The following is a 27,695-nucleotide window of genomic DNA, read 5'->3' on the forward strand; positions in this document are numbered from 1 at the left end:
TCTGGTGGAACTGACCTCTTTATGATGATTAACTCTTTGATTTTAAAGTATGCTTGGATACTAATAGAGTGGCACCAGCTTTTTATTTTCTGGTAACTGTTTGTATAGCATATTTTTTCCATCCTTAATTTTCACCTGTTCAGTCTTCTGATCATTAAACTGTAGCTCTTATAAATAGAAAATAGTTAACTTGCTGAAACCGGTTTGGCTCAATGGATAGAGCGTCGGATTGGGGACTGAAGGGACCTGGGTTCGATTCCGGTCAGGGGCATGTACCTTGGTTGCGGGCATATCCCCAGTAGGGGTGTGCAAGAGGCAGCTGATCGATGACTCTCTCTCATCGATGTTTCTAGCTTTCTATCTCTCTCCCTTCCTCTCTGTACAAAATCAATAAAATATATTTAAAAAAAAGAAAGAAAGAAAATAGTTAACTTGTACTTTATTAATCTAGTCTGACAATATTAGTCAAATCACAATGATCAAACACATTACTATCAGTATTCTATTCCATCCATCTATGTTATGTTTTCCTTTTTAAATTGATTTTTTAGAGAGAAAGAGGAGGAGAGAGAGAGAAGGAGAGAAACATAGATTTGTTTTTGCACTTATGAATGCATTCATTGGTTGATTCGTGTATGTACCCTGACTGGGGATCAAACCTGCAACCTTGGTGTATCATGCTTTAATCCACGGAGCTACCTGGCCAGGACTTATTTTATGTTTCTTTTTGTCACTCCCCCGTTCTTGCTGCTTTTTGGATTCCTTATCATTCCTTTGTTAGTTTGTCATTTTTATATTCTTTTATCATTATTTTCAAGACAACCCTAGATATGACAGTATTAGACTGTAAGTCAATTAGGCAGATTAACTCTCTGACCACTTTTTAGTACTGCTGGAACCTGGGAACCTTTACATTGAAGTGACCCCTTCCTGTCTTTTGGGTTATTGCTATTGTATGTCTGTATTCTACATACAATTCAAACCCCACAAGATGCTGCATTTATTCTCTCAGTATTTATTTACTCTTGTCACTGTTCTTCGTATTCCCTTGTATTTTCATGTTTTACTTTTTTTGTGTGACTCTGTGCTTTTATTATTTGTTTGAGTTTCCAACTAATCTTAAAATGTATATGGAATCACAAAAGACCCTAAATAACCAAAGAAATTTTGAGAAAGAACAAGGTGGGAGGTATCACACTCTCTGATATAAAACTATACTATAAATTTATAATAACCAAACAATGCGTTCTGGCCTAAAAACAGATATATAGAGTGATGGACTACAATGGAGAGCCCAAAAGTAAATCCTCGTTAATACAGTGAATTAATTTACAAAAGGAGGCAAGGATATACAATTGGTTAAAGAGAGTCTGTTCATTTTGTATAGGTCCAGAGACACAGAAGCATGGAACAGACTGTTAAATCTCAGAGGGAAGGCAGGGCTGGGTGGGTGGATGGGAAGAGATAAACCAAAGAACTTGTATGCATATATGCACAACCCATGGACAGACAATATGGTGGTGAAGGCCTGGGGGGAGGAGACAGGGGAGGACTAGAAGAGGTCAATAGGGGAAAAAGAAGGGGACATCTATAATTATTTCAACAATAAAGATTAAAACTAAATAAAAATAAAGGCAGTCTGTTCAATAGTGCTAGAGGGAAACCTGAAAAGATACATGCAAAAAATAATAATAAAACTGGATCACTTTCTTATGTCATATACAAAAGCAAACTCAAGACGGATTGAAGACTTATGCATAAGACTTGAAACTATAAGACTTACAGGACAAAACATAAGCAGTGAACTCTTTGACACTGTTCTTAACAATATCTTTTTGGATATGTCTCCTTAGGCAAGGGAAAAAAACAAAACAATAAAGCAAATATGGCTACATCAAACTAAAATATTGTTGCACAGCAAAGGAAACCATTGACAAAATGAAAAGACAACCCAGTGAATGGGAGAAGATACCAGCAATTGATTCATCCAATAAAGGTTGAATATTCAAAAATAAATTATAAACTCATACAACTTAACACCAAAAAAACAAACAATCCAATTAAATAATAGGCAAAGGACCTAGATAGAAACTTCTCCAAAGAGGACATACAGATCGCCAACATACATGTAAAAAAGATGCTCAACATCACTGTTCATCAGGAAAATGCAAATTAAAACCACAATGAGATATTATCTCACAATGGTCAGAATGACTATCATCATTAAACCAACAAATAACAAGTGCTAAAAAAAACAGTGCTGGAGAAGTGTGGAAAAAAAGGGAACCCTTGTGCACTGTTGGTAGGATTATAAATTAATGCAGCAACTTTGGAAAACAGTAGGGAGATTCATCAAACAATTAAAAACAGATCTGTCATATGATCCAGCAATTCCATTTCTGAATATTTATCTGAAGAAAAATAAAACATTAATTTGAAAAGGTATATGCACCTTTATGTTTATTGCATCATAACTAGTAATAACCAAGATATAGAAGCAACCTAAGTGTCCATTAACCTAGGTGAATAGACTAAAAAAGATGTGATGTGTGTGTGTACATGAACATGAATATTATTTAGCCATAAAAATATCTTGCCATTTGCCACAGCATGGATGGACCTAGAGGGCATTATGCTAAGTAAAGTAAGTCAGACAGAGAAAGACAAAGGCCATATGATTTCACTTATATGTGGAATCTGAAAAACAAAACAAAACAAATGGATAAACAAAACAGAAACAAACCAATAGATATAGAGAACAAAATGATGGTTGCCAAAAGAAAGTGGATAGGGATGGGAATAATTTTAAAATTAAAAAAAAATAGAAATAGGAAACTTAAGCTAATTCACTAAAAACATGGGGCAGCCAAAACCGGTTTGGCTCAGTGGTAGAGCGTAGATCTGCGGACTGAAAGGTCCTGGGTTCGATTCCGGTCAAGGGCATGTACCTTGGTTGCGGGCATATCCCCAGTAGGGAGTGTGCAAGAGGCAGCTGATCGATGACTCTCTCTCATCGATGTTTCTAACTCTCTCTATCCCTCTCCCTTCCTCTCTGTAAAAAAATCAATAAAATATATTAAAAACAAACCAAAAAAAAAAAAACATGGGGCATATATGTAGGTATATAAATGTTTATATACATAAGTATATAAAACTACCTTTTTAGAACCCTCTGAAAATCTGATGAAAAATTGTGTTCCCCAGAAAAATGCAAATATGCTTATGTACAATTCTAGAGTGCACCTACACAAAACTAGACGGGATAGCCTCCTGCACACCTAGGCTCCATTAGAACCCTATGAAACCGTCATTGTAAGTGCAGTCCCTCATTGACTGGAATGTCATTAGCAGCACAGGACTGCAATAAGATTTAGAACACACGCATAAAACAAACATTACACATCACCACCGTTTGTCCACCAACCAGATCTGAAATATCATGGCTGACATGTACACATAAGGAACTATTTGACATTGAAATTGGGACTCAAAAGAACTATTGGCCCAGAAAGGAACTCATTACAGACTGATTCATTTGCCTCTCAGCATAACCATTATGGCTTGTCTCAGTTTAGGTTCTTACAAGGGTATTTCTTAGATCACATGATCTCACACATCTAGAGGAAATGATGAACAACATAGACTGATGAATAAAAACAGACCCAGAGAAAGAGAAGCAGCGAACAGCCTTTCAAACCTCAGAGGGAAAGTAGGAGAGCGTGGGAGTAAAGGGGAAGAGATCAACCAAAGGACTTGTGTGCATTCATATGGGCCTGGCCAGTGGCCATGGACAACGGGGGTGGGAGGGGGAGGGAGGTGAGGGCATATGTAGGGAGGGGTTTGGGATGGGATTGGGGGACAATATCACAATGAGGACAATTATGTGATACCATAATCAATAAAAAAAAATTACAATTAAGTTTGTGTGTGTTATCTATCAAACAGGTTCTGGAAAAAGTAAAGGGGTTCAGGGGCCAAAATATAGGACAGAGACTTTAGAGAGTAAATGGAACTTCAGTTTAAACCCAAGATGTACCCTTATTCTAAGACAGAACTGAGAAAAGGGCATTGCTTTGGGGAAATGATATCAAATAAAAGACACTGGGTATTCAAATAGCATACTTGGGAAATAGGAATAGATCATTGGGATAGACCAAAAGATCTTAAATGTCCCACTTTGATTCTGACATTTAGAATACAAATCTTTAAGCATGTACTGACTCACAGCCTTTTATTTAAAGCAAATCTTATTGAGTGGCTGAGTTTGTAAAACATATATAAGCAGAATTACTCTAGTTATATTATAAACAGAGGCCTGCCCCTAGTAGATGCCCCAATAAAAGCTTCAGTGATTCCACATTCTATAAAGCCATGATGTTGTTCCTCTCTTTTATTTAAGCAGGAAAGTAATGTGATCCCATGTGGACATCAAATTATATTCAACAAATGTCCTTATAAACCCAGAGAATACTAACAACTTTATAAATTCATTTTAGGCCATTAATCAAAGCAAGGAGCAAATCAGGAGTAATCTGATTTACACTAGGCTATGGTATGTGATGACCACCATAACACCATCAGTTCAGTTCACACATTTTCTGAGCACCTAATACACACCAGGCATTGTTCTGCATATAGAAGTTCAAAACAGAATAAGGTATCATTCCTATGTCTTCAAATATAGGAGGGAAAGAGATTTAAAGATAGAATTTCAATTGGATTAACACAAAAGCATGCACAGTGGTGTGGAAAGAGAGAAGGACAGTTAACCAGCTTGGAAGGTCAGACAAAGCTTCTAGAAACACAATCAGAGCAGACTCATACGAAGAAGGAAAAAAACACACTCAATCAACCAAGCAAAGAAAGAACAACATGAAGAGCATGAGGTACACAGAAAACTATTGTAGTCTGTGTGGGTAGAGCATAAAGTACAAGGGCCCGACACGAGAGTGGAGAAGTAGGTAGACCATGCCTAGCCTGTACATTATACCAAGAAGTTTGGAGTTTGTAAGTGACGAGGAGACACTAAGAAGCTACGTTGAGGAGTACATGAGACTTGGTTGGAAAGTTTGTAAGGAGGACATTCGAGAAAAGGGAAGTGTGCTGAAGGTGGCCTGTTTATGGCACCCCTAATTATTCCTTGATTTTTCCAAACAAGTCTGTGCATGTGCAGGCCCCCAGGTGTTTACAGGAATCTTTATGCTTAATCCTTGGGTGTCCTTGCTTAAAGGACACTGCAAACACATATTCTCCCAAGATTACTTACCCTACTGGCTGTTTCTAAAAGATAAACTTTATCTCAAACTACTGTCATAATAAAAGCTTAACAAGGCAGGTGATCGAGGCTGTCTGGTTCCTTCGGCAGGCAGTCCCTTAGCCCTCTCTTTCACAGCAATCCTGGGTCAGAGTAATCATTCACCTGTCACTCAGGGTCTGCTGGCCAGCCCCAACAAGCTATAAACGAAAGACAAGTCATGTTCGTGTTTCAGATGGATAACTCCGGGTAGAGTGTAGATGAAACAGTAATAGAGTACAAGAATGAAGGGGGAGGCCATTGCAATCAGTATAACCTTTGAACTTAGGCAAGTGGAACTCCTGCCCTAGCTCCCATACTTTAAAAGGCGATGCTCGGCCCTCCTCTGGGAGTGCCTCTCTCCCACTAGATGAGGGATTTTCAGGGCTGACAAGATGAGTCCATTGAGGGCTCCTCCCCCATCCTATTTTGTCTGACTGGTAGGAGAAATGGCAACATAATAAATGACCAACCACAACACAAATTTTAGTGTTGTTGTTGTTTTTTTAAAAATATATTTTATTGATTTTTTACATAGAGGAAGGGAGAGAGATAGAGAGCTAGAAACGTCGAGGAGAGAGAAACATCGACCAGCTGCCTCTTGCACACCCCCACCAGGGATGTACCCGCAACCAACGTACATGCCCCTGACCGGAATCGAACCCGGGACTCCTCAGTCCGCAGACCGACGCTCTACCACTGAGCCAAACAGGTTTTTGCTTTAGTTTGTTTTTAATGCTTTATCTCCAAAGGTAATAAATTACAAAAACATGGTTGCACCCACAACTGAGGCGAAGTTCCCATAAGGAGCCTTAACGAGCAATCAGCAGGGACCTGAGGCTATGCCCTTCCCTACCCCCATGGGGCTTGGCAGGGGACATCAGGCCGCACCCCACACCCTAGTGTTAGGCTGGGGGACCTCAGACTGCATCTCCCACCCCAGTGCCAGGCCAGGGGACCTGAGGCCATGCCCCCAGCCCAGCAGGGCTTGACAGGGGACCTCAAGGTGCACTTCCTGTCCTGGTGTTAGGCTAGGGATCTCAGGCTGCTGCCCCAGCTCCAGGCCAGGGGACCTCAGGCTGCACCCCCCCACCAGGTGGGGCTTGACAGGGTACTCAAGCTAAGCTCCCCACCCCAGTACCAGGCCAAGGGACCTGAGGCTGTGACCCTGCCTGGCTGGGCTAGACAGGGGACATCAGGCCATGCCCCCCACCCAGTGGACTTGATGGGGGACTTCAAGGTGTACCCCCAGTGCTGGATGAGGGTAACTCGGGCCGTGCCCCCACCCAGAGGGGCTTGACTGGGGACCTGAAGCTGCATGCTTCCCCTTCCAGTGTTGGGCCAGACAACCTGAGGCTGCACCCACCCCCCCACCTGGCAGGACTTGAAGAGGGAACTCAGGCCATGCCCACCCCCCGCAACAGGGCTTGACAGGGGATCTCAGGCAGTGTCGCACAACTAGCAGGGCTTGATGGAGGACCACAAGGCACACCCCTGCCTCGGTCTTGGCTGGGGGACCTTAGGCCATGCCCCCTGTCCTGGCGCTGGGCCAGGGTACCTGAGGGTATGCTCCTGTCCAGTGGGGCTTGACAAGGGTGGGACTGGCCAGGTCTGGATCTAGCTCAATTGGGGCGTGGGGGACCTGGGTCTGGGTCTCATGCGATTTTGAGGTGCATGTGGGTGTGCAGGGACTTGACTCTGGGTCCCATGGTGTGCCCCAGACTCTGACAGGAGGAAGGTTTTCATATACATTTTACTAATTTTTTTCATCTCTGACATTTCTATTATAGAGAAAAGGCAAATAGCAATATTAAATTATTTCCTCTAATTAATCCCTTTTTAATGTGCATGAATTTCATGCACCAGGCCACTAGTTACAAATAAAAGTCTTTAAATTAGCTCAGACACACATTAGAAGGTAAGGGTACTACAAATATACACTGTGAATAATTCTTAATGCACAGAAAGTAATTTGTCGTTGATAGTTTAGCCCCACAATGTGAGTGCTTAGATTTTTTCAGTCTTACCTTGACACTCTGGAAATGGATTTTCCCAAATCATATCATCTCCTTCATAATCACAGTAAGTAGAATTTACACCAACTAATTTGTACCTAAACAATGAGAGGATGAGAAAAGTTGTGTTCTCTTAAATTCTCCAGAATACCATCTTAAAATATTCACTCTACCAGGAGATGGAGACAAAATAATAGTTGATAAAAGTTCATATGGTACCGTATTTCCGGCGTATAAGATAACTTTTGAAATGAAAAAGTCAACCGAAAATCGGGGGCAAAAGACCAAAATTGCACAAAAATTACCTGCAGATCTTGATGGCAAAGTAAGTCTTTTCTTTGAAGTGGGGAGTAGTCTTATACAGCGAATATAGGCCTAAACCTAGATTTAAACTGTAAAATTAGGGGGTCGTCTTATACGCCAGAAAATATGTAGTTTAAAGAAAAAATTAAATTTAAAAAAGTGACATCCAAAAGATAATTATAAAACATGCAAAACATTTCTTATTTGGGTGGGCCATAATTTAGAAAATATTAAAGTGTTTTAAAAGACTTTCAATTTATATTGGTGCTTGAATATTTTCTATTCTGAATTCTCAAAGATCAATACAGGCTTTATAGAATAATAGAATATAATTATACCTAAAGGGTTCAAAGTACCCCCAGATTTGATATTAATGATTTAAATATCTGTTTATAGTACAGGAGATAAGTGATGCTGACATTATTTTATAAAAAATGGACAAACACACAGAGTAAAATATCATAATTCAATTTGCAGATATTAAATAAGAAAATGAATATAAAGTTTTCAGCAGTATCTGAGACACTGATAATACTCAATGAGTGAGGCCCTTTTCTCTACATAGAGAACTTATAATAGACCTTAGGTCAGATGATATTGTAACACTAGGACTACATGTTTTTAACATAAGGTATTTTATAACAGATTGGTTGCATATAAAAACATATTAATATGATCCCACTCATTTGTGGAATATAATGAACATACACTGATGAACAAAAACAGATCCAGAGAAAGAGAAGCATTGATCAGACCTCAGAGGTAAGGGGGAGAGATCAACCAAAGGACTGTATACATGCATATAAGTCTAATCAATGAACACAGACACCAGGGGAGTGAGGGCATGAGTTGGGAGGTGGAAGTGGGGGGCAATGGGGTGATAAGGACACATATGTAATACCTTAATCAATAAAGAAAAATAAATACATGCTAAAAACACATGCAAATTTATTATTTAGGTAAATTAAAGACTGATTTCATTTAACTCTGAGATTTAATTTCTGTAAGTAATTTCCTTTACTAATGACATTTAAATTTTTATAATGAACCATATGTACTCAAACCTAAAAATTTCGAGGATTTGGTTGTATAAAACATCTTCCTTTCTTAGCCCATTTTACTACATTTAACTTGGATAAGCTCATGAGGAAAACTTTTGAGCAGAAGGATTGCTTTATTGCTACTAGCTTGTGAACACTATCCACACTTCTAAAAATCTCCATCTTAAATTCTAATTTGTGTTTTCACTTGTTAAATAGAGATTGGTTAGTATGCAAAAACTTACCCTGGGTCACATGAGAAGTAGATTTCTGAGGTGAATAATATGTCAGTTGGTATAGTGATATGACCATTTTCTATTTTTCCAGGATCAGGACATGATTTTTCTAGAAGACAGTAGAAATTTTTTTTTTTATTATTAAGTTATTAGGCTCATCTACACAAATTCATCATCTGAAGCACTGGTAATCTCTTATCCTGAGACTGATTAAATCCTACAATTATTTTATAAGTTTCAAAGAAGCAGCCTATTTAGGAGTATATACTTTTTTCATTTCACTTAAGGTAATCTTAAACTAAGTGTGAAATCTGTGCATCAATTATTATTCTTATCTCTCTCAAGTATTTAGTTTGCCTAATTATAATAAAGCTAGAGGCCAGGTGCATGAAAATTGTGCACGGGTAGGGTCCCTAGACCTGGCTGGCCATCAGGGCCTTCCAGCTGCTGATCAGGGCTTTCCTTCATTTTGTGCCATCCCCTGGTGGCCAGTGCATGTTATAGCAAGCGAGTGAACTCCCTGTCAAACTTCCGAGGGGACACTTTGCATATTAGCCTTTTATGTATATAGATGACTCTAATCATTCTTTTTTTTTTTTTTAAATCATTCCAAATAACAATATATACACACAGACTTCAAGCATGAATAGAAGATTAAATACTATTTCCCCAAATACCATACATTTTGGAATATTCTTTAAAATTATACTCACTATAGCAAAATACTTCCGATTTGCTCCATGTATAATCCTGAAGGCAAGTTACGTTCCCTGATATGGAATGGTTCCTTGCGAAGCCCGGATTACACTCATATTCCACAACGTAACCCGCTGGGTGGTAACTCACTGGGATGTAAATATCTTTCTTATGTGCATAAGGTACTCTGGGTGTAGTCCCACAGCTACCTAAAAACATTACCAAACCAACAACAACAAAGAGTCATATCACTTTATTTCATAATCTATATTTAATTATTGGAACCATCTGTCTTCACATCCCCTCCTTTTTGCATACTTCTTTGTACACATTTGGCACTTAAGTTATATGAATATCAATAGGGCATTTATAGGGTATCAAGCATATTCAAATATATGCTTTTGTTTCCTAATGACTAAGGCCTGTGAAGTAGATTGAGCACATAGGTGTCACTTAGGCCCACAATTCGAAGAATATAACCCGTGTAAGTTGCATGGCACAGTTCTGGCACCAACTCAATACATGCAGGTTCCCTTGCCCTGTGCCCCCTGTAGCACCGGGGTAGATGACATATTCACACCCCCTGGCTAATGTCAGGGGCAATGACAGAGTATCAACAAAAGCTAATATTTATGGGATCTTCTAAACATTTTCTGCAAGCAAACTCATTCAATCCCACAGCAACCTCCGGGGGCAAGGCTCAGAGGAGCCGATGTGTACATTGCAGTGTTTATAAACTTGAGCCATCTGGGCAAACAGGAATTGATGGAGGCACGGGACCATTGGATTTATTGTTCAAACACTCAAGTTTGAACCTGGGCTCTTCTGCGTGAGAACTGTGGGTGTTAAGGGAGTTAACTTTTCAGGACCTGTTTCCTCAACTGTGAAATGATGGAGTTGTCTGGAGGATTAAAGGAAGTAATAGAGGTGGTAGAGTAACAGTATTACATGTTACTGCCTTCTATCACAGATAAGTTAAAAAAAAAAAAAAAAAGTTGCCGAAACCGGTGTAGCTCAGTGGATAGAGCATCAGCCTATGGATTGAAGGGTCCCAGGTTCGGGCATGTACCTTGGCTGCGGGCACATCTCCAGTAGGGGTGTGCAAGAGGCAGCTGACTGATGATTCTCTCTCATCGATGTTTCTGGCTCTCTAGCCCTCTCTCTTCCTCTCTGTAAAAATAATCAATAAAATATATATTTTTTAAAAGTTAAAGCCCATTTAAAAAAAATATTGTGGTGGCAGTTTCTATGTATGCTGTCGCTTCCAATGCTCCAAACTTGTTCAATGGCAGAAATCAAATCTTATCTTTATACCTTCTTGTCTATGTCAAAATTACGATTGGGCCGTATATAGGTTTTGAGGTACAGGTAAGAGACATCTTAAAAATACCACCCCAGTGTTATACTTGATAAGTCCTTCTTTAGGAAATCTATACCATGTGTCTCACTGTAATTACCCAACATGCTCCTATTTAAGTTATTCCCTAAACAACAAGAGTAACTACTGGTTATTTTCTGTTAGTCAGTTCAGGAGATACAGTGTGGGGAGCGGGACGGGCTGTTAATGAAGATGTAGGATCTAGTCCCGGAAGTAACACCATTAACTAGCTGGAGTGTGAAGTGCTAACACGTATATCCTGGGGTGTAACAATGCCAGGAAAGTACCAATTGCCAGTCACTGGGAAGAGGGATATATTTTAACTTAACATATTCCATTCCCATAACTTTTTTTTTTAAATATATGCTTTTAAAAAATATTTTTAGAGAGAGGAGAAGGGAGAGGGACAGAGAGAGAAACACCAATGAGAGAGAAACAAATGGAATGAGCTGCCTCCTGCACGTGCCCTACTGGAATTGAACCTGCAACCCTGGCATGTGCCCCCACTGGGAATCCAACCAGCTACCTCTTGGTGCATGGGAGGAAGCGCAAACCATTGAGCAACACAGGTCAGGGGCCCCATCACTTTTCTGAAAAGAAAGGAAGAACTTACGTTGGCAAAATACTTCGGGCTTTGACCATTGATCGTTCGGAAGACAGTGCACTACGTTTACCTTTCCAATAATTTTCACAAAACCGGGATTGCAATAGTATCCTACTACGGTTCCTACAGGAAAAATCGTACGATTTTCCAACAGTACTGTAGCATTAGGCATATCTGGGGGGAAACCACAGTCACCTAGAGATGAAAAAAAAAAGAAACTCAAGAAAAGACCATGTTTCCATTGAGAGCAAAAGGGAAGCAGCCATGCCTTTTGACACACATTTTGATCCAGTGCCGACTGGCTTCCAATCTTGACAATGGATTCAAGGCTAACATAAGGCGAGAATGAACCCCTCCCCTCCCATTATTTTGTGAGGTGGTTTAGTATTTCCCTGCACTTAGATACGGTTGCTATGCACACCATGAAGACTGAGGCCAGGAGGGGAGATGTGCAATTACTGGTGTGGCCCCAGGTGCTGCACAGCCCTGGACTCTGGTGCGGGGCCAGCGTGGTGGGTTATCTGGCCTCCCGCCCTGAAAGATGTTGGGGGGTTAACAGGCCCCCCTAGCCCAGCACTGCCTTCCTGCTTCCCAGTGTCCGGCTGCTCTGCACACTCAGCTGCTGCTGTCTCAGCAACTCGCGCCTCACTCCTAAAGCCGTGCCATTTGGGGTCGCCGCCCAGCAAGACCCCTAATTGCTGGTTAGCAGCAGAGATCCTCTTCCTGTCCCACGAGATAAGGCCAGTAGGAGCCCTGATCTTTATTTTATTTTATTTTATTTTATTTTATTTTATTATTTTTATTTGTCAGTTTTAACATGTGTGATTTATTTTTCAGAATTAGCTGGGTCATCAAACTTCTCTGTTTAAAGACTAAAAATATTGAGCAAGTATGTCACCCCTTAGTTTTTCACCAAGGAATCTAGTTTATCAGACATCAAAAGTGAGTTTTGTGTCATGAAGAAAAACTTAACATATTGATAGTCATGGTACAGTAAACAAACAAACAATAACCTGATTGGATAAATTTAGTGTTTTCAATTGTTGTTGTTGATCCTCACCCAATGTTATTTTTTCTTTTTTTATGGATCACGGTATCACACAATGGTCCTCATCCCCCCCATTCTCCCTCCAAACTCCTCCCCGCGTATGCCCTCACCCCCCTGTTGTCTGTGCCCATTGGTTAGGCTCATATGCATGCACACAAGTCCTCTGGCTGATCTCTCCCCTTTCCCCCCACCCTCCCCTGCCTTCCCTCTGAGGTTTGAGAGTCTTGATCGCTGCTTCCCTGTCTCCGGGTCAGTTTTTGTTCATTATTTCCCCTAGATGCGTGAGATCGTGTGATACAAAAGTAGAGGATTACAGGGAACCAGGACCCATGCCCACACACATCCCTCACCTTCCCAGAACCCCAACTTCTTGGTTGCCAGCCTCCGCCCCCTCCAACTCTCCTCCCTTCCCCCCCCCCCCCCCCCACACACACACACTCAGGCTCAGGGTTCCCCCCGCTGGGCTGGGTCCCCCACTTACCCCGCGCAGCGTGTGGGCACCATAGCAACCGCAACAGCAACAGCCCCAGCGAAGGGGCCAGCCGGGCGGGGAGGCGCAGCGCGGCGGGGGCGCCCCTCCGGGCGGGACGCATGGCGCGGCCACGGGGACCCAGCGCCGGCGCTCAGCAGCCTCCACCCAGAGATCCGAGAGATTCGAGAGACCCGGCGGGTTGCAGCGTGGATCGGTAGGCAGCAGCGGATCGTCCTTGTCCTGCAAATCAATTTAAATGAGCGCCCTGGGTGGTTCAGGGCTCTGAATCACCAAAGGGTGGGGCCGGGGGCGGCGGAGCAGGGGGTTTGCTCGCCCCAGGTGCTGGGCGGAGTGAGGGCGGGGGCGCCAGCGTCACCGGCCCCCCGGGGACCCCTGTCTGTGGACCTGGGGTCCTGGGCCCGGAGCCCAGCTCTCTGGGACAGTTTTTTCTCTTTGCTGCTGGGGTGGGGCCTGCGACGAGCAGCCGTCTGGAAAAAAAAAAAGCGAAGACCTGCTTTCTAGGTAAACACAAATATTGGGGGGCACAGAGGAGATGGGGTGTGTTCCAAGTGGTCAGGCTTGGCGCACCAGGAACCTGATGAGAGGACCTCAGGCGCCGGGGCTGCCAGGCTGAGCGGCAGGAGCCGGGGATTGCGAGGCTTGGAGCTGAGTAGTGTCCCCCACCCCGACCCTGCCACCCCCGACCCCCTCCCAGGGACGCGGTGCCTGCTGCCAGGGGGCCTGTCCGATGCCAAGCAGAGGACGCGAGAGAAAAGGGCGCGGTAAGTAGTCTTCCAGGGCGCTGGGCAATGGGAAAATGCAAGTATGAAAGGAGGTGAAAAGCAGGTGGAGCAACACGGGGGAGGGACTGTTGCTCATACCAGGTCTGGGCGGAACCGCTGCCAGCGCTCTCGGTGAATTCCACTCTGGGACTAATCTAGTCTGACTGCTGGGAGAAATTCACAGTAGGTTGGGGCGGAGTGGAACAGGACACCACAAACACCAAGCGCCAGAAAGCAAGATGATAGGGCAGTGGGTTTTAAAAGAAAGGTTTGCTAGAAAGTTTTAAGTCTATGTCCGTGGGTTGGGTGGCTGGCCATACACTGGAATGAATCACAGGAGTTTTTTGTTTTTTTTTTTTTTTTAAATCCAAATGTCCCAGCAACACCTCAACTGGGTTACATGAGAATGGCCGGGGCATCAGGACTAGTGAAAGGGCTTCGGGGAAGTAGTTCCACTGTGCAGCCGTGTGGAGGATAGTGATTTGGACGGTACTGGCCGCAGCACAGAGTCCCTCAGCCCAGCGCTGTGCCTGTCAGGCACTAAACGACATCAGTGGCAAGGCCAGATGCTCACACGCGTGGGCAGTAACCTCAAGAACGTGTTTCCCTTCAGTAACTTCCTCAGTCTGGTTAGCAGAGTCCTAGCCTGGCTTTCCTGTGTGCGCCTCAAACACCTTGGGAGTATGCCTTAGTCCAGGGGTCCTCAAACTTTTTAAAGTGGGGGCCAGATCACGGTCCCTCAGAGAGCTGGAGGGCCGGACTATATGAACTACTAATTCCTACTGTAACACCTCGGCTGCGCTCACTGCCCAAAAAACCGAGTCTGCGGGCCGCATGTGGCCCGCGGGCCGTAGTTTGAAGACCCCTGCGTCCCTGGACCAGCAGTGGGGCTACCTGTTGCATCTTGTCCTGATATTCCTCCTGAGATGCTTCTTGATTGTTCCTTGTGGGTCAGAAGGAGCTTTATAAAGAGGAAAACACCACTTTCCAACAGGAGCGCTTTTCTCTGACTCCTGCTTACTTACACTGAACAGAAGCCTGGGTCAGCCAGTCCTGGAACTGATCCTTTAGGGATTCCAGGCAAGGAACTCCTGTAATCGTTCATAAAAACCTGTCACTATGAAAACATGCTAGAATATAGAAGTTGGGCTTTTAAAACCATCTAGTGTGACTCTCACATTTTATATTAAACCGCCTTACTTTTACTTTCATATTCTATATAATAAAAGCCTAATATGCAAATTGCCCGTTCGACCAGGGGGTGGGGCTGGGCTGGCCAACTGCAGTGAGGGAGACCCAGGCTGGCATCTGGCAGCCATTTGGGTCCCTACCAATGCTCGTATTTCATGCACTGGGCCTCTAGTTTGATATAAAAGCACTAAGTTTATCAGGGTCCAGCTGTGTTTGAGAAGTAATACCAGGGCTTCATTTATTCTCCCTAAGCGCCCCCAGAACCTTGCCCACCACACCCTTCTGCCAGGCCAGTATGGGCAGGTAGTCCTTGTTTCTGCTTGAGCTCATAGAACTGGTGTGAAAGGCAATGTAGCACCATGACAAGGAGCTGAAGGTCAAGATCAGTCATGGAGCTGCCAGACTTAAATTTAGAGGTATGTATTTATTAAGTGAATATAATCGGGTTTTTTAATCCAGAAAAGAAAAAAAAAATGAACTTTGCAAAGTGTCACAAAAAAAAATTATCTCTGTCACCCAGCAACATTGAATTCTTTAAGCATTCACTTTCCAAAACACATGGTTCTAGATAATACATTGAAAAAAAGGAACTTTTATGAGAAATAACTGGCTGATTCTTAGTAACACTTCAGGCCATTTCCAAAATTTCAACATTCTGAGGGCAAAGAAGAGAAATCCACTATTCCTTTACTTAATTCAGAAAAAGTTCCTAGGATGAAAATGTATGCATGATTAAGAAACACTAAATATACAAATGTGTAACTTGTTAAATTACTTTAAATAATGACCTCAAATTGCTGTGGTTTCAGTCATTTCCTATAATACGTTTACCTTGTCATCGACACAACTTCATGAACTGGGAATAAGTGCCCACATTTCATAGATGAGGAAACAAGCGGAGAGTTAATTAACCAAAATCTGAGCGGCTCAGTAAGTGACCAGGCCAGAATCTAAATCCAATTTGTTTGATTCCAAACCTAAACTTAACCTCTTTTATTCTACCACACTGCATTCTTTTTTACTGCAGGCGGTCAGCAAAGGTATCTTCTGCATGGAGGCCACAGAATTAGGTATTTTGGGATGTTGATTTGAGAACCAAGCTCCTTTTGGTGTCAACAATACGTAGACCTGAGTCTTCAGACTTAATCTACCAGAAGCTAGTTAATCGTTCTAAGCCCAGTCACCTTATCCCTCAGGGTTCCAGTTCCATGTTGGTTAAGAAAGACTTTAGAACTAAAATAATCTCTGTAGAGTTTTCCAATTCCAAACGGATAAAATTAGGTTAAAAAATTAATAATAGAAAGCAGGTCTATGCTTTTGGCAGAAAAGAGTTAACACAGCTTTCACCCCTGTCTCAGGAACCATACAGGGACCACATCAAAGACTTTTAATAAATTGGAGATCATCTAGTATTTAAAAGCATAGTAAGGAAGGGGCCCATACTTGCATTCAGGAATCTCTAATTGTGATATATTATATAAGAAACTGTGATGTTCAAGAAATGTATATTGAGTCATCCAGACAATCTAAATATATTTCTTATGTATATTTGGTTTTTGTCCACAATTCCTGGCTCACAGTTCTCAGGAACTCTTGGAATTTTCTAAGCATTGAGACTGAAAAAGTTGTTTTCTTAAAAAAAAAATATTTTAAATATATTCTTATTTATTTCAGAGAGGGAGAGAGAGGGAGAGACATCAATGATGAGAGAGAATCATGGATCAGCTGCTCCCAGCATACACCACACTGGGGATAGAGCTTAACACCCTGGCAGGTACCCTGACCAGGAATCAAACCATAATTCATAGTTCAACACTCAACCACTGAGCCATGCCTGCCAGGCCTGAAAAGGTTGTTTTTCTGTTATGTTAAAGGAGGCAACTTTTGGACTTCCCAAAGGAATGGGGGCTGATTGGCAATGGAACCAACCATGTCATTAGAGAGTTAGAATTTTAAGTCCATCCTGGACCTCCAGGAAAGAGAGGTTAGAGGTTAAATTGATTCCCAATGGCAATTAGTTTATCAGTCAGAACTTCAATGAAGCCAACATAAAAACTCAAGAAGTTGGGTCCGGGAAGGTTCTGGGTTGGTGAACGTGTTGTTGCCAGGAGAGTGGTGCACCTGGAGAGGGCATGGGAGTTTACCCCTCTTCCCCCTCTATCCCATACTTCATGCATGTCTGCCTTCTACAATAGCTGTTGCTGAGTTATAGCCTCTTACAATCAACCAGTGATCTAATAACTAACAGGTTTCCCTGAGTTCTGTGACCCGATCTAGCAAATGAATTGAACCCACAGACGGAGATGTGGGAACCTCTGACTTACAACCAGTTGATTGTGCTTCTAAGCACAGGTAACCACCTGGAAGCGGCATTCTCAAGTGGAGGGTTTGCTGGAACCTCCAATCTGTGGCCAGTTGGCCAGAAGCACAGAAGCCCGGGCTTGCTGCTGTCATCTGAAGTGTGTGTGTTTGCAGGGAAGGCCAGTCTTGTAGGACTGAATCCTGAACCGGTGGATTTCGATGCCATCTTTGTCTCTAGGTAAACAGTGTCAGAATGGACGTGACTTCTTGGACACCCTGCTGGTGTGCAAAAATTGTTTTTTGTTTGTTTGTTTTTTGGGGGAGGCGTTCTTGTAGGACTAAATTCTTAACCTGTGTGATACCATGCTATCTCAGGTAGTGTCAGAGTGCTGAGAATTATTTATTGGTGTTGATATAAACTGATATAAATCCCCCCTCAGGGAATTTACTTTTAATAAGTTCTACCAGGGAGGTAGAATAAATGGGACAAATGTTATGGAAATGCCTCAACCAATGTAGTGTGGGTGTGTGTTCAGAAAAGAGAGAGAGAAACCTGGCCAATAAGGGTGGAAGAGGCTCAATTCATGGTCTAGTGGCTTGGCTAAATAATGACAAATATGTCAATGCAATAGGGAAAGTAGGAAAAGGAGGAAGAATGGCATGGCAAAGGCACAACTATGAAAGCCATTTGTGTTTCCAGGCCGGTTCTTATCAAAGAAATTTGGATGGAAAAACCTACAGAATTTGGTGACTGATTAGATAAGGAACAAGAAAAAAGGCGGTAAGATGACTCAGAATTTTGGGGGGTGTGCCCTATTTTGAAATGTGTCTGCGTGGTTGTTGTTTATTTAAAGTGGCTTAGCAGCCGAAACCGGTTTGGCTCAGTGGATAGAACTTCGGTCTGTGGACTGAAAGGTCCCAGGTTCCATTCCGGTCAAGGGCATGTACATTGGTTGCAGGCACATCCTCGGTAGGGGGTGTGCAGGAGGCAGCTGATTGATGTTTCTCTCTCATCGATGTTTCTGGCTTTCTATCTGTAAAAAATCAATAAAATATATTTTAAAAAAATAAAGTGGCTTAGCAGAGTGTCTGTGTGGAGATGCACAGATGAGGTGGAAATGTTGGAGGAGACATGGCTGAAAACGAGGTAACCAAGGGAGAAAGTTAAACAAAACTCTAAGAGGCCCACGGGGTGAGCCCTGGGGACCCCCAAATTAGAGTACAATGAAGGGGAAGGAGAAGGTAGTGGAAAGAGAAGAGGATAATGTGATTTCCTGTAAATCCATGGATACAAAACTGTGAGCCAAATAGTATCACCCACCAGGTAGGTGAGGTGGCTGGTGTTTAGGAACACTGTGTAACCAGCCCCAACCACGTGGCTTGTGAGGGGTGAGCTGGGGCTTGGATTGTAACCTCTCTGTTACACTGTCTGACATCACCTCCTCCCCACATCAGATCCAGTACCTTCCTCTATGCTTCCCAAGTCCTGCGTGTGCCTGTCAGTTCCTCAGTCTGAGCCTTAAACTCTGAGGAATCAGTCTAGTTCGTATTTTCAATCATTACTCGGTCAAACATCATTCTCGGGGAATCTTCAAGTGGCCAGGAAAATGTCTTATTGAGGTATTTTTTCATGTAGCTGCAAAGGAGAGCAATTGTGTTTTGCAAAATAAGTGGCTTGTTTTCTATTGTAAAAAGAAATGAAAACAAATGAGCAGACTCCTATTTCTTTTTTTCAATTACAGTTGACATCCTCTATTCTATAATATTAGTTTCAGCTGTACAGTATAGGGGTGAGAGATTTATATGATTGGCAAAGTAATCTCCTATTTCTAATAAAGGAATTTTATTCTCCAGGAACTCACTAATCAAGGCATCCGTCGAGTATAGAATGTCTTTCTTTTTGTCACTAGATGAACGTTTAGCAATACCTAGCTAACATGGCCTAGCACCACGTGACAGTGTAACCCGACATGATGGCTCCTGCCCTGCCTCTAGCTTCCCCATGTTCGTAAGGAAAGGCTCAGCAGCCACATGGAAGTGTAATGTTTGACTCGGGTGAATGAGCATTTCTTTGCCAAACCCGGATATTCTGAGACGACAGTGAATTTTCACCTAAGAGGCAGGGACCAGGAAAGTTGTGGTGTGTGAATGTGTGACTATGTGTGTGAGTATATGTATGTGTGTGGTGTATGTATGAATATATATGTGTGTGTGAGTATGTGACTGTGTGTATGTGAGCGCTGTATGTGTGTGTGTGTGTGAGAGAGAGAGAGAGAGAGAGAGAGACAAAGAAAGAGAAAGAGAAAGAGATGGGAGACAGCATACTACAGAGACAGTGGGAAGGTTTGGGAGTCAAACTGACAGGCTCACATGCTTTTCCATTGCTCCCTTTCTGTGCAGACTGATTGTCAACTACTTTGTGCCTTTAATTCCACATTTATACTGGTGAAACAAGTCTGACCACATTACCTACTTCACAGAGTTTGGTGAAGGATATATGAAATAATGCATGTAAACCATTTGGTATGTTGCTTGACCCACAGAAAATATCTCTATATATAAAAGCCTAAGCGACCAGAATGACTGGTCGCTATGATGCGCACTGATCACCAGGGGGCAGACATTCAATGCAGGAGCTGGCTCCTGGTGGTCTGTGTGCTCCCACAGCCAACCTTCCCCGGCCAGCCAACCTCCCACAGTTCCTCCCCAAAGCCAGCAGGCCCTGACCAGCTAATCAGGGCCAGGCCCCAGATTGGGATGGGGAACCGGGGGTGGGTGCCTGTGGACACAGCCCCTTTCCCAGGGGTTCGAGGGCTTGCTCCCTCCTCAGGGCCAGTGGCCACCCTCCCATGCTCTGTCTCTCCCCACAGCTGGCAGGCCCTGATTGGCCCACCACCTGCCCACCGCAGTGGCAGCTCAGCAGCAAGGGAAGAAGGAGCGGGAAGGGGGGAAACCCTGTGGTGGCGAGATGCTGATGATGGTGCTGTCGGCATTGGGCATCTGTTCCTTCTGCACCCAGCCTGGCAACCATTGCCTCCTTTCTGGCCCAGTCCTTATCAGCCCTGATCACTAGCCAAGCATAGGGACCCCACTCGTGCATGAATTTTGTGCACTGGGCCTCTAGTTCAATAAATCTATACTAATATAAGGGTAATATGCTAATTAGATCAGGTCAACCAGACATCTTCCAGACGTCTGACTTCCTTCCAGACAAAGCCATGGTGGTAGGGGCTAAGGCAATTAGGGGCAAGATCAGGCTGGTAGGAGTTTAGGGGTAATATCAGGCTGGCAGGGGAGGGCCATTGGGAGCAATCAGGCCAGCAAGGGAGGGCAATTGGGGGCATTAGGCAGGAGGGCAGGTAAGTGGTTAGGAGCCAGTGGTCCTGGATTGTGAGAGGAATGTCTGACTGCTGGTCAGTTGGACATCTCCCAAAGGGTCCCAGATTGGAGAAGGTGTAGGCCAGGCTCTGGGAGACCCCCACATGATTTTCATGTACTGGGACTCTAATATTAGAAAAAATTTATGGTAATGACTGACATGAATGAATCATTCATATACCAGGACTTGCCTACTTTTCATCTATAAAAGAGGACATGCCAGGACATGGAATTAGAAAAAAATCTACAAAACAAATATAAAGTATTCAAAGGAGATGCTAATAGTGTTGAATTAATTCAGTATTCTTTCCCCACCCATTAGAATTTGGTTGTTGTTGTTGTTTTGTATGTTTTGTTTTTTGGCAAAAATTAGGTCATTTACAAAGATTCAGTATTTTTAAACCTTGGCCCTTTCCCCTACCCCTACTGTAGTCCCATCTGCATTTTGTTTGCCTTGATTTATGATCTTGCCAACGAATAAGCAGAATTACAATCTGAGCTCATTAGAATTGTGCAAGGGTGATGACAGCAACAATTTAGATGTGTCTAGGACTTCATTGCTCTGGGGTGTAACCCTCAGATCCACTCTGTGAAGTAAGTGTTCCGAATTTCCAAGATTACTTAACTAGTCCCAGAGCATACATCTGGTAACCATCAGGGTAAAGCAAGCCCAATTCATTTGCCTGCAGACTTTGTGCTTACGTCCTGGCTACCACTCACTCTTCACAGTACACTGCCAAGTCAATAGCTGACTCCTGCAGGCACCAGAATTATCCCTCTACTCTAAGTCTCCCTGGGTATTACCTGGCTCAGGTATCTTTTTAATATTGTCTACTGTTTCCATTAATTCAGAATTTTAAAACAACAACATGATGAATGAAGAGAACAATTACACCGATGCTTTGTTCATGTCTGCAGTTAAATAGAGATAACATATAAATAGACTTAAGTGCAGAATAACAACATAAATATAGATCTAACTGGGCTGTGCTTCTGATGTTAATTATCAAACCTGACTTGTGCCTCCTTAGATGTTTTTTATGTCGTGTTATTTCCCAGGTGTCATTATCAGCTGTCCCTCGGGGCAACAGGGTGGTTATACAACAGTCTTTTTTTTTTTTTTCCTTCACTAAGGTTTTGCAGAGAACTATCTCATCCAATGTTTTAAAAAGTTATGTTTAAACTGAATATTTATTTCATATGCTTTTGTTGTTTGTTTGTGTTTTTTTTTGTTTTTGTTTTTTGAAGATTTATACCTGGAAAAATAGCCCAAGGAGATAATCCACGATACAGGAAAAGGATTTAAGCAGAAATATATTACATTAATGTAAAAAGAAAATGTATAATGTATGAATATCCAACTATCTCTGGTTAAATAATATTCTCATATTACTAAATGCTATGCAATTATTAAAAGTCACATGTACAAATACATTTGTAATAGAATATGAACTATTTTATTAAGATCTTGATTATTTAAGCAAGATGAAAATTATAAAATCTATACATAAGACAATAATCAACCTATGTATTAACATGGAAACAAAATTATACTTAAAAGAGATGGAAAAAATAACCCAAAATGTCAACTAAATCTGGAGTGGGGTGAAGTTAGCTTATTTTTTCTTTTTCCTATTTTTATTCATTTTCCATATAGAGCAAAAATACTTCTTATTCTAGAGATCTTTATTTCATTTTAAAAGAAATTCTATTAGCTGACTCTGTTCGTAATTACTAAACATTTTATTATTCTGGGTTATCTAGTGATTTAAACTTACTTTAAAAAACACACAGATATTCTACTTGAACTTTTTGCAGTTTAATTCCATTTTAATCACATCTGTTTCATCCTTTCTACATTGATAATCTTCCTTCCTGGTAGAGAAGACAAAATCCAACCTTTCTTTTCATGTCTCAGTGATCCTTCCCACCCAGAGCTCAGCCCTCTCTTCCCACTCTCACTCATCCCAGTCTCGATCCTAATAACTCTCATCCAGGCTGTCCCCACCAGCTCTTCCCACCTTGTCTTCTCCTGTCAACTGATTACAAGTACAATATCCAGATGAAGCTCCACATGCTCAACAATCATGTATTGTTTCCACCTGATAAACCAGTCTTCTTACTCTGTCATCAAGGCCCTTTGTCATTTCACCTGAACCTCTCCCTGCCTTCCTCTCACCGGTCTTATTTGTGGATAAACACAATTGCTAAGGGTTAACTTGCCTCCCTGCTGACCTCTGGCATATAATTTCTCTTGACTCACTCAAAAGGAAACACCTCCCCACCTAGCATGGTCCAAGTTCATTAGTCCTTCCTTAGCTGAGGTTTTGCTTTTCAGTTTTATCTTTCCATTTAATTTAGGCTCAACCCAAAACTATTACATGGAAAATTCTAGGAAGAAATAAGTCACCAGTTTTAAATTGCCCACCATTTTGAGTAGCGTGATGAAACCCAATGTCATTCTGCTTCCTTTGCCCAGGATGTGAATCACCTTTGTCCAGTGTATCCGCACTGTCTACACTACTCACCTGTTAGTCGCTTAGTCAATCGAGGTATCAAGCAAGATGAACATTGTAAATTCTATATGTAAGATAATAATCAATCTGACTATGCATTAACATGGAAATAAAGTTATAGTTAACAGAAATAGAAAAAATAAACCATCTCTTGCTTAGACTGTGGAGGTATCCCAGTGCTCGTGTTTTAGTAACTCTGACAATAACCCAATGCTACATCACAATGCCTACATCATTCACCTCTATCACCTCATCACGGAGGCATTGTGTCACCTCACCTCATCACAAGAACCAGGGTGGGTACAGTACAGTGAGGGATTTTGAGGGAGACCACATTTACATAACTTTTATCGCACCATGTGGTTATAATGATCCTATTTTATTACTAGTTGTTTTTAATCTCTTGCTGTGCTTAATTCATAAATTAAACTTTATCATAGGTATGTATGCGTAAGGAAAAAACATAAGACAGAGAGAGTTTCCTCTGGGGGCTGCATGCTCTCCACCACTCCGCTGTCTTTCTTCAACTTCTATCTCACTTATTTTTTGTTTGTTTGTTTTTTCAGCAAAGATGATTTTCAAAATAGCAGGAAAAAATGAAAGGGAAAAACATTTTCATTTGTGTCTGCTTCATCTCAGGCCTTTCAGACGGAGCATCAGAGCTCTGTGCCCTCTAAGATCTGCTTTCATGGCCTTGGGGAAAACGTAGACACTGACTTTCAAATTATATTTTCAACCTGAACTCTCTTCTGAGTTCCAGACTCACATAACCATCCACTTACAGAGACCGCTTCTGGGAGTTCTCAGAGCCATCGCAAACCCATCCTGTAAAAGTGATACGTTCATCTCCCTCCCTAACCAGTCATCGCTGCTGCTTCTTCCTCCAACCAAAATTCCATCTCTTCTAGTGTTTCTAATCATAGTTAATGGCACTGTAAGACACCAGGTACATTTGGGTCAGATCCTTGAGGTCATTCTAGAATTCCTCTACTCAACTCTCATTTTCAACATACATTTCACTCATCAAGTCTGATGGATTCTACCTTCTAAACATCTTCTATTTTCTTTTTCTATATCATAAGTTTTTTCTTTCATAATCATCTTTTCAGTGATCATTTAGCCTTGAGTTTCCCGGACCATTACCCCCCTCTATTCTCAATTCATATTGCCATCTAAAAATATTTCTTCTAAATCCTATAGAACCTTTCTATGGATTAAAATCCAAACTCCTTATCATAACATTCAAGGCCCTTGAGGATCTGCTTCCTCTATAGTATAGAGTCTATACCTTCCCATTGATACCTCTTGCTTCTTGCCTCCGCATACCCTCCATTAAAGCCTGGCTGAACTAGCTATTCTTTCCTACCTGCTATGTTCTTTTTCACTGCAACTGCTAGGCCCTTTTCCTACGTCTCTTACTCCAATACAGGTGAACTATCGTCATCCTCCCCACAAAGACATTCATAACCCTTTGTACGGTATTCTATTACAGCCCTTCACAAAGACCTGTCATCATTTGTTTAAGTCACTAGACCATGGCCTCTCAAAGACAGGGATTAGGAGTGAATCAGCTTTATGTTTACCTACCAGTGCATGACATAAAAGATTGTAGTCAATGCACATGAATAAGTTGATAAGTGAAGCTGTCAAGGGCAGTGACTTGGTTCAACACTCTTTCCACTTTATTAGCCTGTTCCGGGGTTGGTACACAGTAACTCTCATCTCATGGGCTTTTAATAAAAAAAACCCTCACGTCACTTAACTGTAGATCTATCATTCAAGGTCTCTCAATGCTTCCTAGAAATTGTGAGTCACAAGGATCTGGGTATGGCACATTACATGCTCTGTCATAGTACATTACAGAGCTGTCCAAGCCAGTAAGATATTCTACCAGTTACAGAACAGAACAAGGCAGAGCCTAAAACTATGATAAACTAAGGGGCAGAAAACATGACTTAGAGAAAATATACAAACAAATAGCATGTCATTTGCAAGATGTTTATTCGTTTTCTATTCATTTATTATATATTTTTATTGATTTCAGAGAGAAAGGGAGAGGAAGAGGGAGAAGGAGAGGGAGACTAACACCAATGAGAGACAATCATTGATCGGCTGCCTCCTACACACCTTCTACTAGGAATCGAGCCTGCAACCCGAGCATCTGCCCTTGACTGGAATCAAACCTAGGACCCCTCAGTCTGCAGGCCAACACTCTACCCGGGGAACCAAACCAACTAGGGCTTATTTCCTACTTAAAAGTTTGTAAAAGAAAAATTTTACAAGTGCCAAGCCCTCCTCACTGATTCTGTGGTTTCTATTAGAAAATGATATGTTTGTCCCATGATGCTGATTTCTTTCACTCTCTTATAAAAAAAAAATGGCCCTGCCCCTGTGGAGATGGTTCTACTTAGCAATATTATTCCATGCCTTCTGCTTTCTGTCAACTACTCGCCTCTCTTCACCACTGCTCTTAATTCATTGGAGACTTGGAATCCTCTTTTTTTCCACCCTCACATTTTTAGGATGATATCATATTCATGTCTGATACTCTAGACATTTATTTCCAATGACTTCTCTACTTTAGCCAGGCATTTCCATACACACACCCTGGAACTTGTCGTCACCTGGAATTGCTCCTGCTCTGAAAATAGTTTTATACCTCAGACTCCGAACATAACCTTTAATCAGTTATTTTCTATCTCTTGTGTCCTCACTGAGACCTCTAATTTACAGATTCCTCCACTTTTATCTCTCTTTTAGCTCCTGCTTGTCTTCATTTCTTTCTTTCCTGATTGGTATTCTGTAGACCATGATTTCTCCTCTTTTTCTTTCTTAAAACAAATATTTTTATTGATTTTTTTTTTTTTTAGAGAGAGTGGAAGGAAGAGTGATGAGAGAGAAACATTGATGAGAGAGAAACATCATGGACCAGCTGCCTCCTGCAAGCCTCCCTCAGGGGATGGAGCCCACAACCCAGGCACATGCCCTGACTGTGAATTGAACCGATGGCCTCTTAGTTCCTGGCTTGATGCTCAGCTGCTGAGCTACACCACCAAGTAAAGTAAATGCCTTTACTTTCTTACCCTGTTGTTCTTCCATTTTATCTGCAGGGCCAAATATCAAAGCTGGATGAACTCCCTTGTTGCTCATCTCTAAATCTTCAGAGGATCTCCTGGAGAAAACAAGACAACACAATGGACACTAAGCCATCTGGACTGAACTTGCACTAGTGCCTATTTTCTTCATCAACTCTCTGCCATTCTCTCGCGCCTATTTCACACTTCTCCACTCTTCTCACGTATCTAGCCCTCCCGCACAACACATCTTTCCCGGACTTTCGGTAGGGAATTTTCCTTTCTCAGCAGATGTAAGGCTTCAGCCTATCCCACAAACACTCTTCAAGGTTCACTCCACCCCTGTTTCAAGAGGAGAAAGGCGTTGTCCCCCAAGTCCTGGAAGCTGCTTCCCTTCTCCTAACCTCTGCCAACTCCACCAAGGAAAAGACTCTTTGCTGCTGGCCACTGCCTAGAACACGTGCATAAAGCCTCCTCAAAATCATGCAAAGGGATGAATGTGGGGAAGGCCATTCACTATCTTTTACTTCTCCGTCCACTTATTTCCTGTATCACTATCATATAAAGCTCTCTTGACACATCTAATTTTTTTTCTGAAGAGTTGGTAAAGAGATCCTATTTTGGCCCTCGCTGGTGTGGCTCAGTTGGTTGAGAGCTGTGCTGCACACAGAAAAGTTACTGGTTCGATTCCCAATGGGGCCACACATCCAGATTGAGGGTTTGGTCCCCTGTGGGAATGCATATGGGAGGCAACTGATGAGTGTTTCTCTCTCAAACAATGTTTCTCTCTCTTCCCCTCTTCCTTCCTCTCTCTATAAAATAAATAAAGATGAGAGAGAGAGAGAGAGAGAGAGAGAGAGAGAGAGAGAGAGAGAGAGAAAGGTGGAGTGGGGGGGAGGGAGATTCTATTGTGTAAAGAGAGATTAAAAAGACAAACAAAAACAAACAACAAAAGTTTTTGGTTAAACATCATTGCAACCATAGCCCAGGAGAAGAAAAAGGTAAAATTATTCACAAGAAGCACCTGCATGGATAGACCCCATTTAATAGCATTGATTGTGCCCTGGAGGGCTACAGATCTGTCCTACTGCAGAGATCTTCCCCTTCTTCAAATGTCAGAAAGCGAATATTCACCCCAATTTAAGAAGTACTCTTGGGGTTTGTTCTGCACAGGGGTCTTCAAACTACGGCCCGCGGGCCACATGCGGCCCGCAGAGGAGTCTGATCTGGCCCGCCAGGTTTTTTGGGCAGTGAGCGCAGCTGAGGTGTTTCAGTAGGAATTATTAGTTCATATAGTCCGGCCCTCCAGCTCTCTGAGGGACCGTGATCTGGCCCCCACTTTAAAAAATTTGAGGACCCCTGGTGGGA

At 42.3% G+C, this 27,695-nt stretch overlaps 1 protein-coding gene and 1 long non-coding RNA gene across 11 annotated transcripts in view; one reads left to right on the plus strand and one right to left on the minus strand.

Moving 5' to 3' along the window:
- The window catches only part of CD55 (CD55 molecule (Cromer blood group)), a 29,611-nt gene extending 16,384 nt beyond the window's left edge, over positions 1-13,227 (minus strand). For all 10 annotated transcript variants that reach the window (XM_084865789.1, XM_084865782.1, XM_084865788.1 and 7 more), the window contains exons 1-5: positions 13,095-13,227; positions 11,575-11,760; positions 9,601-9,792; positions 8,897-8,996; positions 7,321-7,406 (exon numbers count right to left, since the gene is read on the minus strand). In XM_084865789.1, the coding sequence (XP_084721915.1) occupies positions 7,321-7,406; positions 8,897-8,996; positions 9,601-9,792; positions 11,575-11,760; positions 13,095-13,206 (676 nt within the window). In that variant the 5' untranslated portion in view covers positions 13,207-13,227. The remainder of the gene's footprint in view (positions 1-7,320; positions 7,407-8,896; positions 8,997-9,600; positions 9,793-11,574; positions 11,761-13,094) is intronic.
- On the plus strand, positions 13,170-27,494 carry LOC311612674. The gene is made up of 3 exons (XR_014793329.1): positions 13,170-13,299; positions 13,801-13,867; positions 26,364-27,494. It is a non-coding gene; the product is annotated as an uncharacterized lncRNA (long non-coding RNA).
- Positions 27,495-27,695: the final 201 nt, after the last annotated feature.

The sequence above is a fragment of the Pipistrellus hanaki genome, assembly GCF_964339955.1.
Source record: "Pipistrellus hanaki genome assembly, chromosome: 18".
NCBI lineage: Eukaryota > Metazoa > Chordata > Mammalia > Chiroptera > Vespertilionidae > Pipistrellus > Pipistrellus hanaki.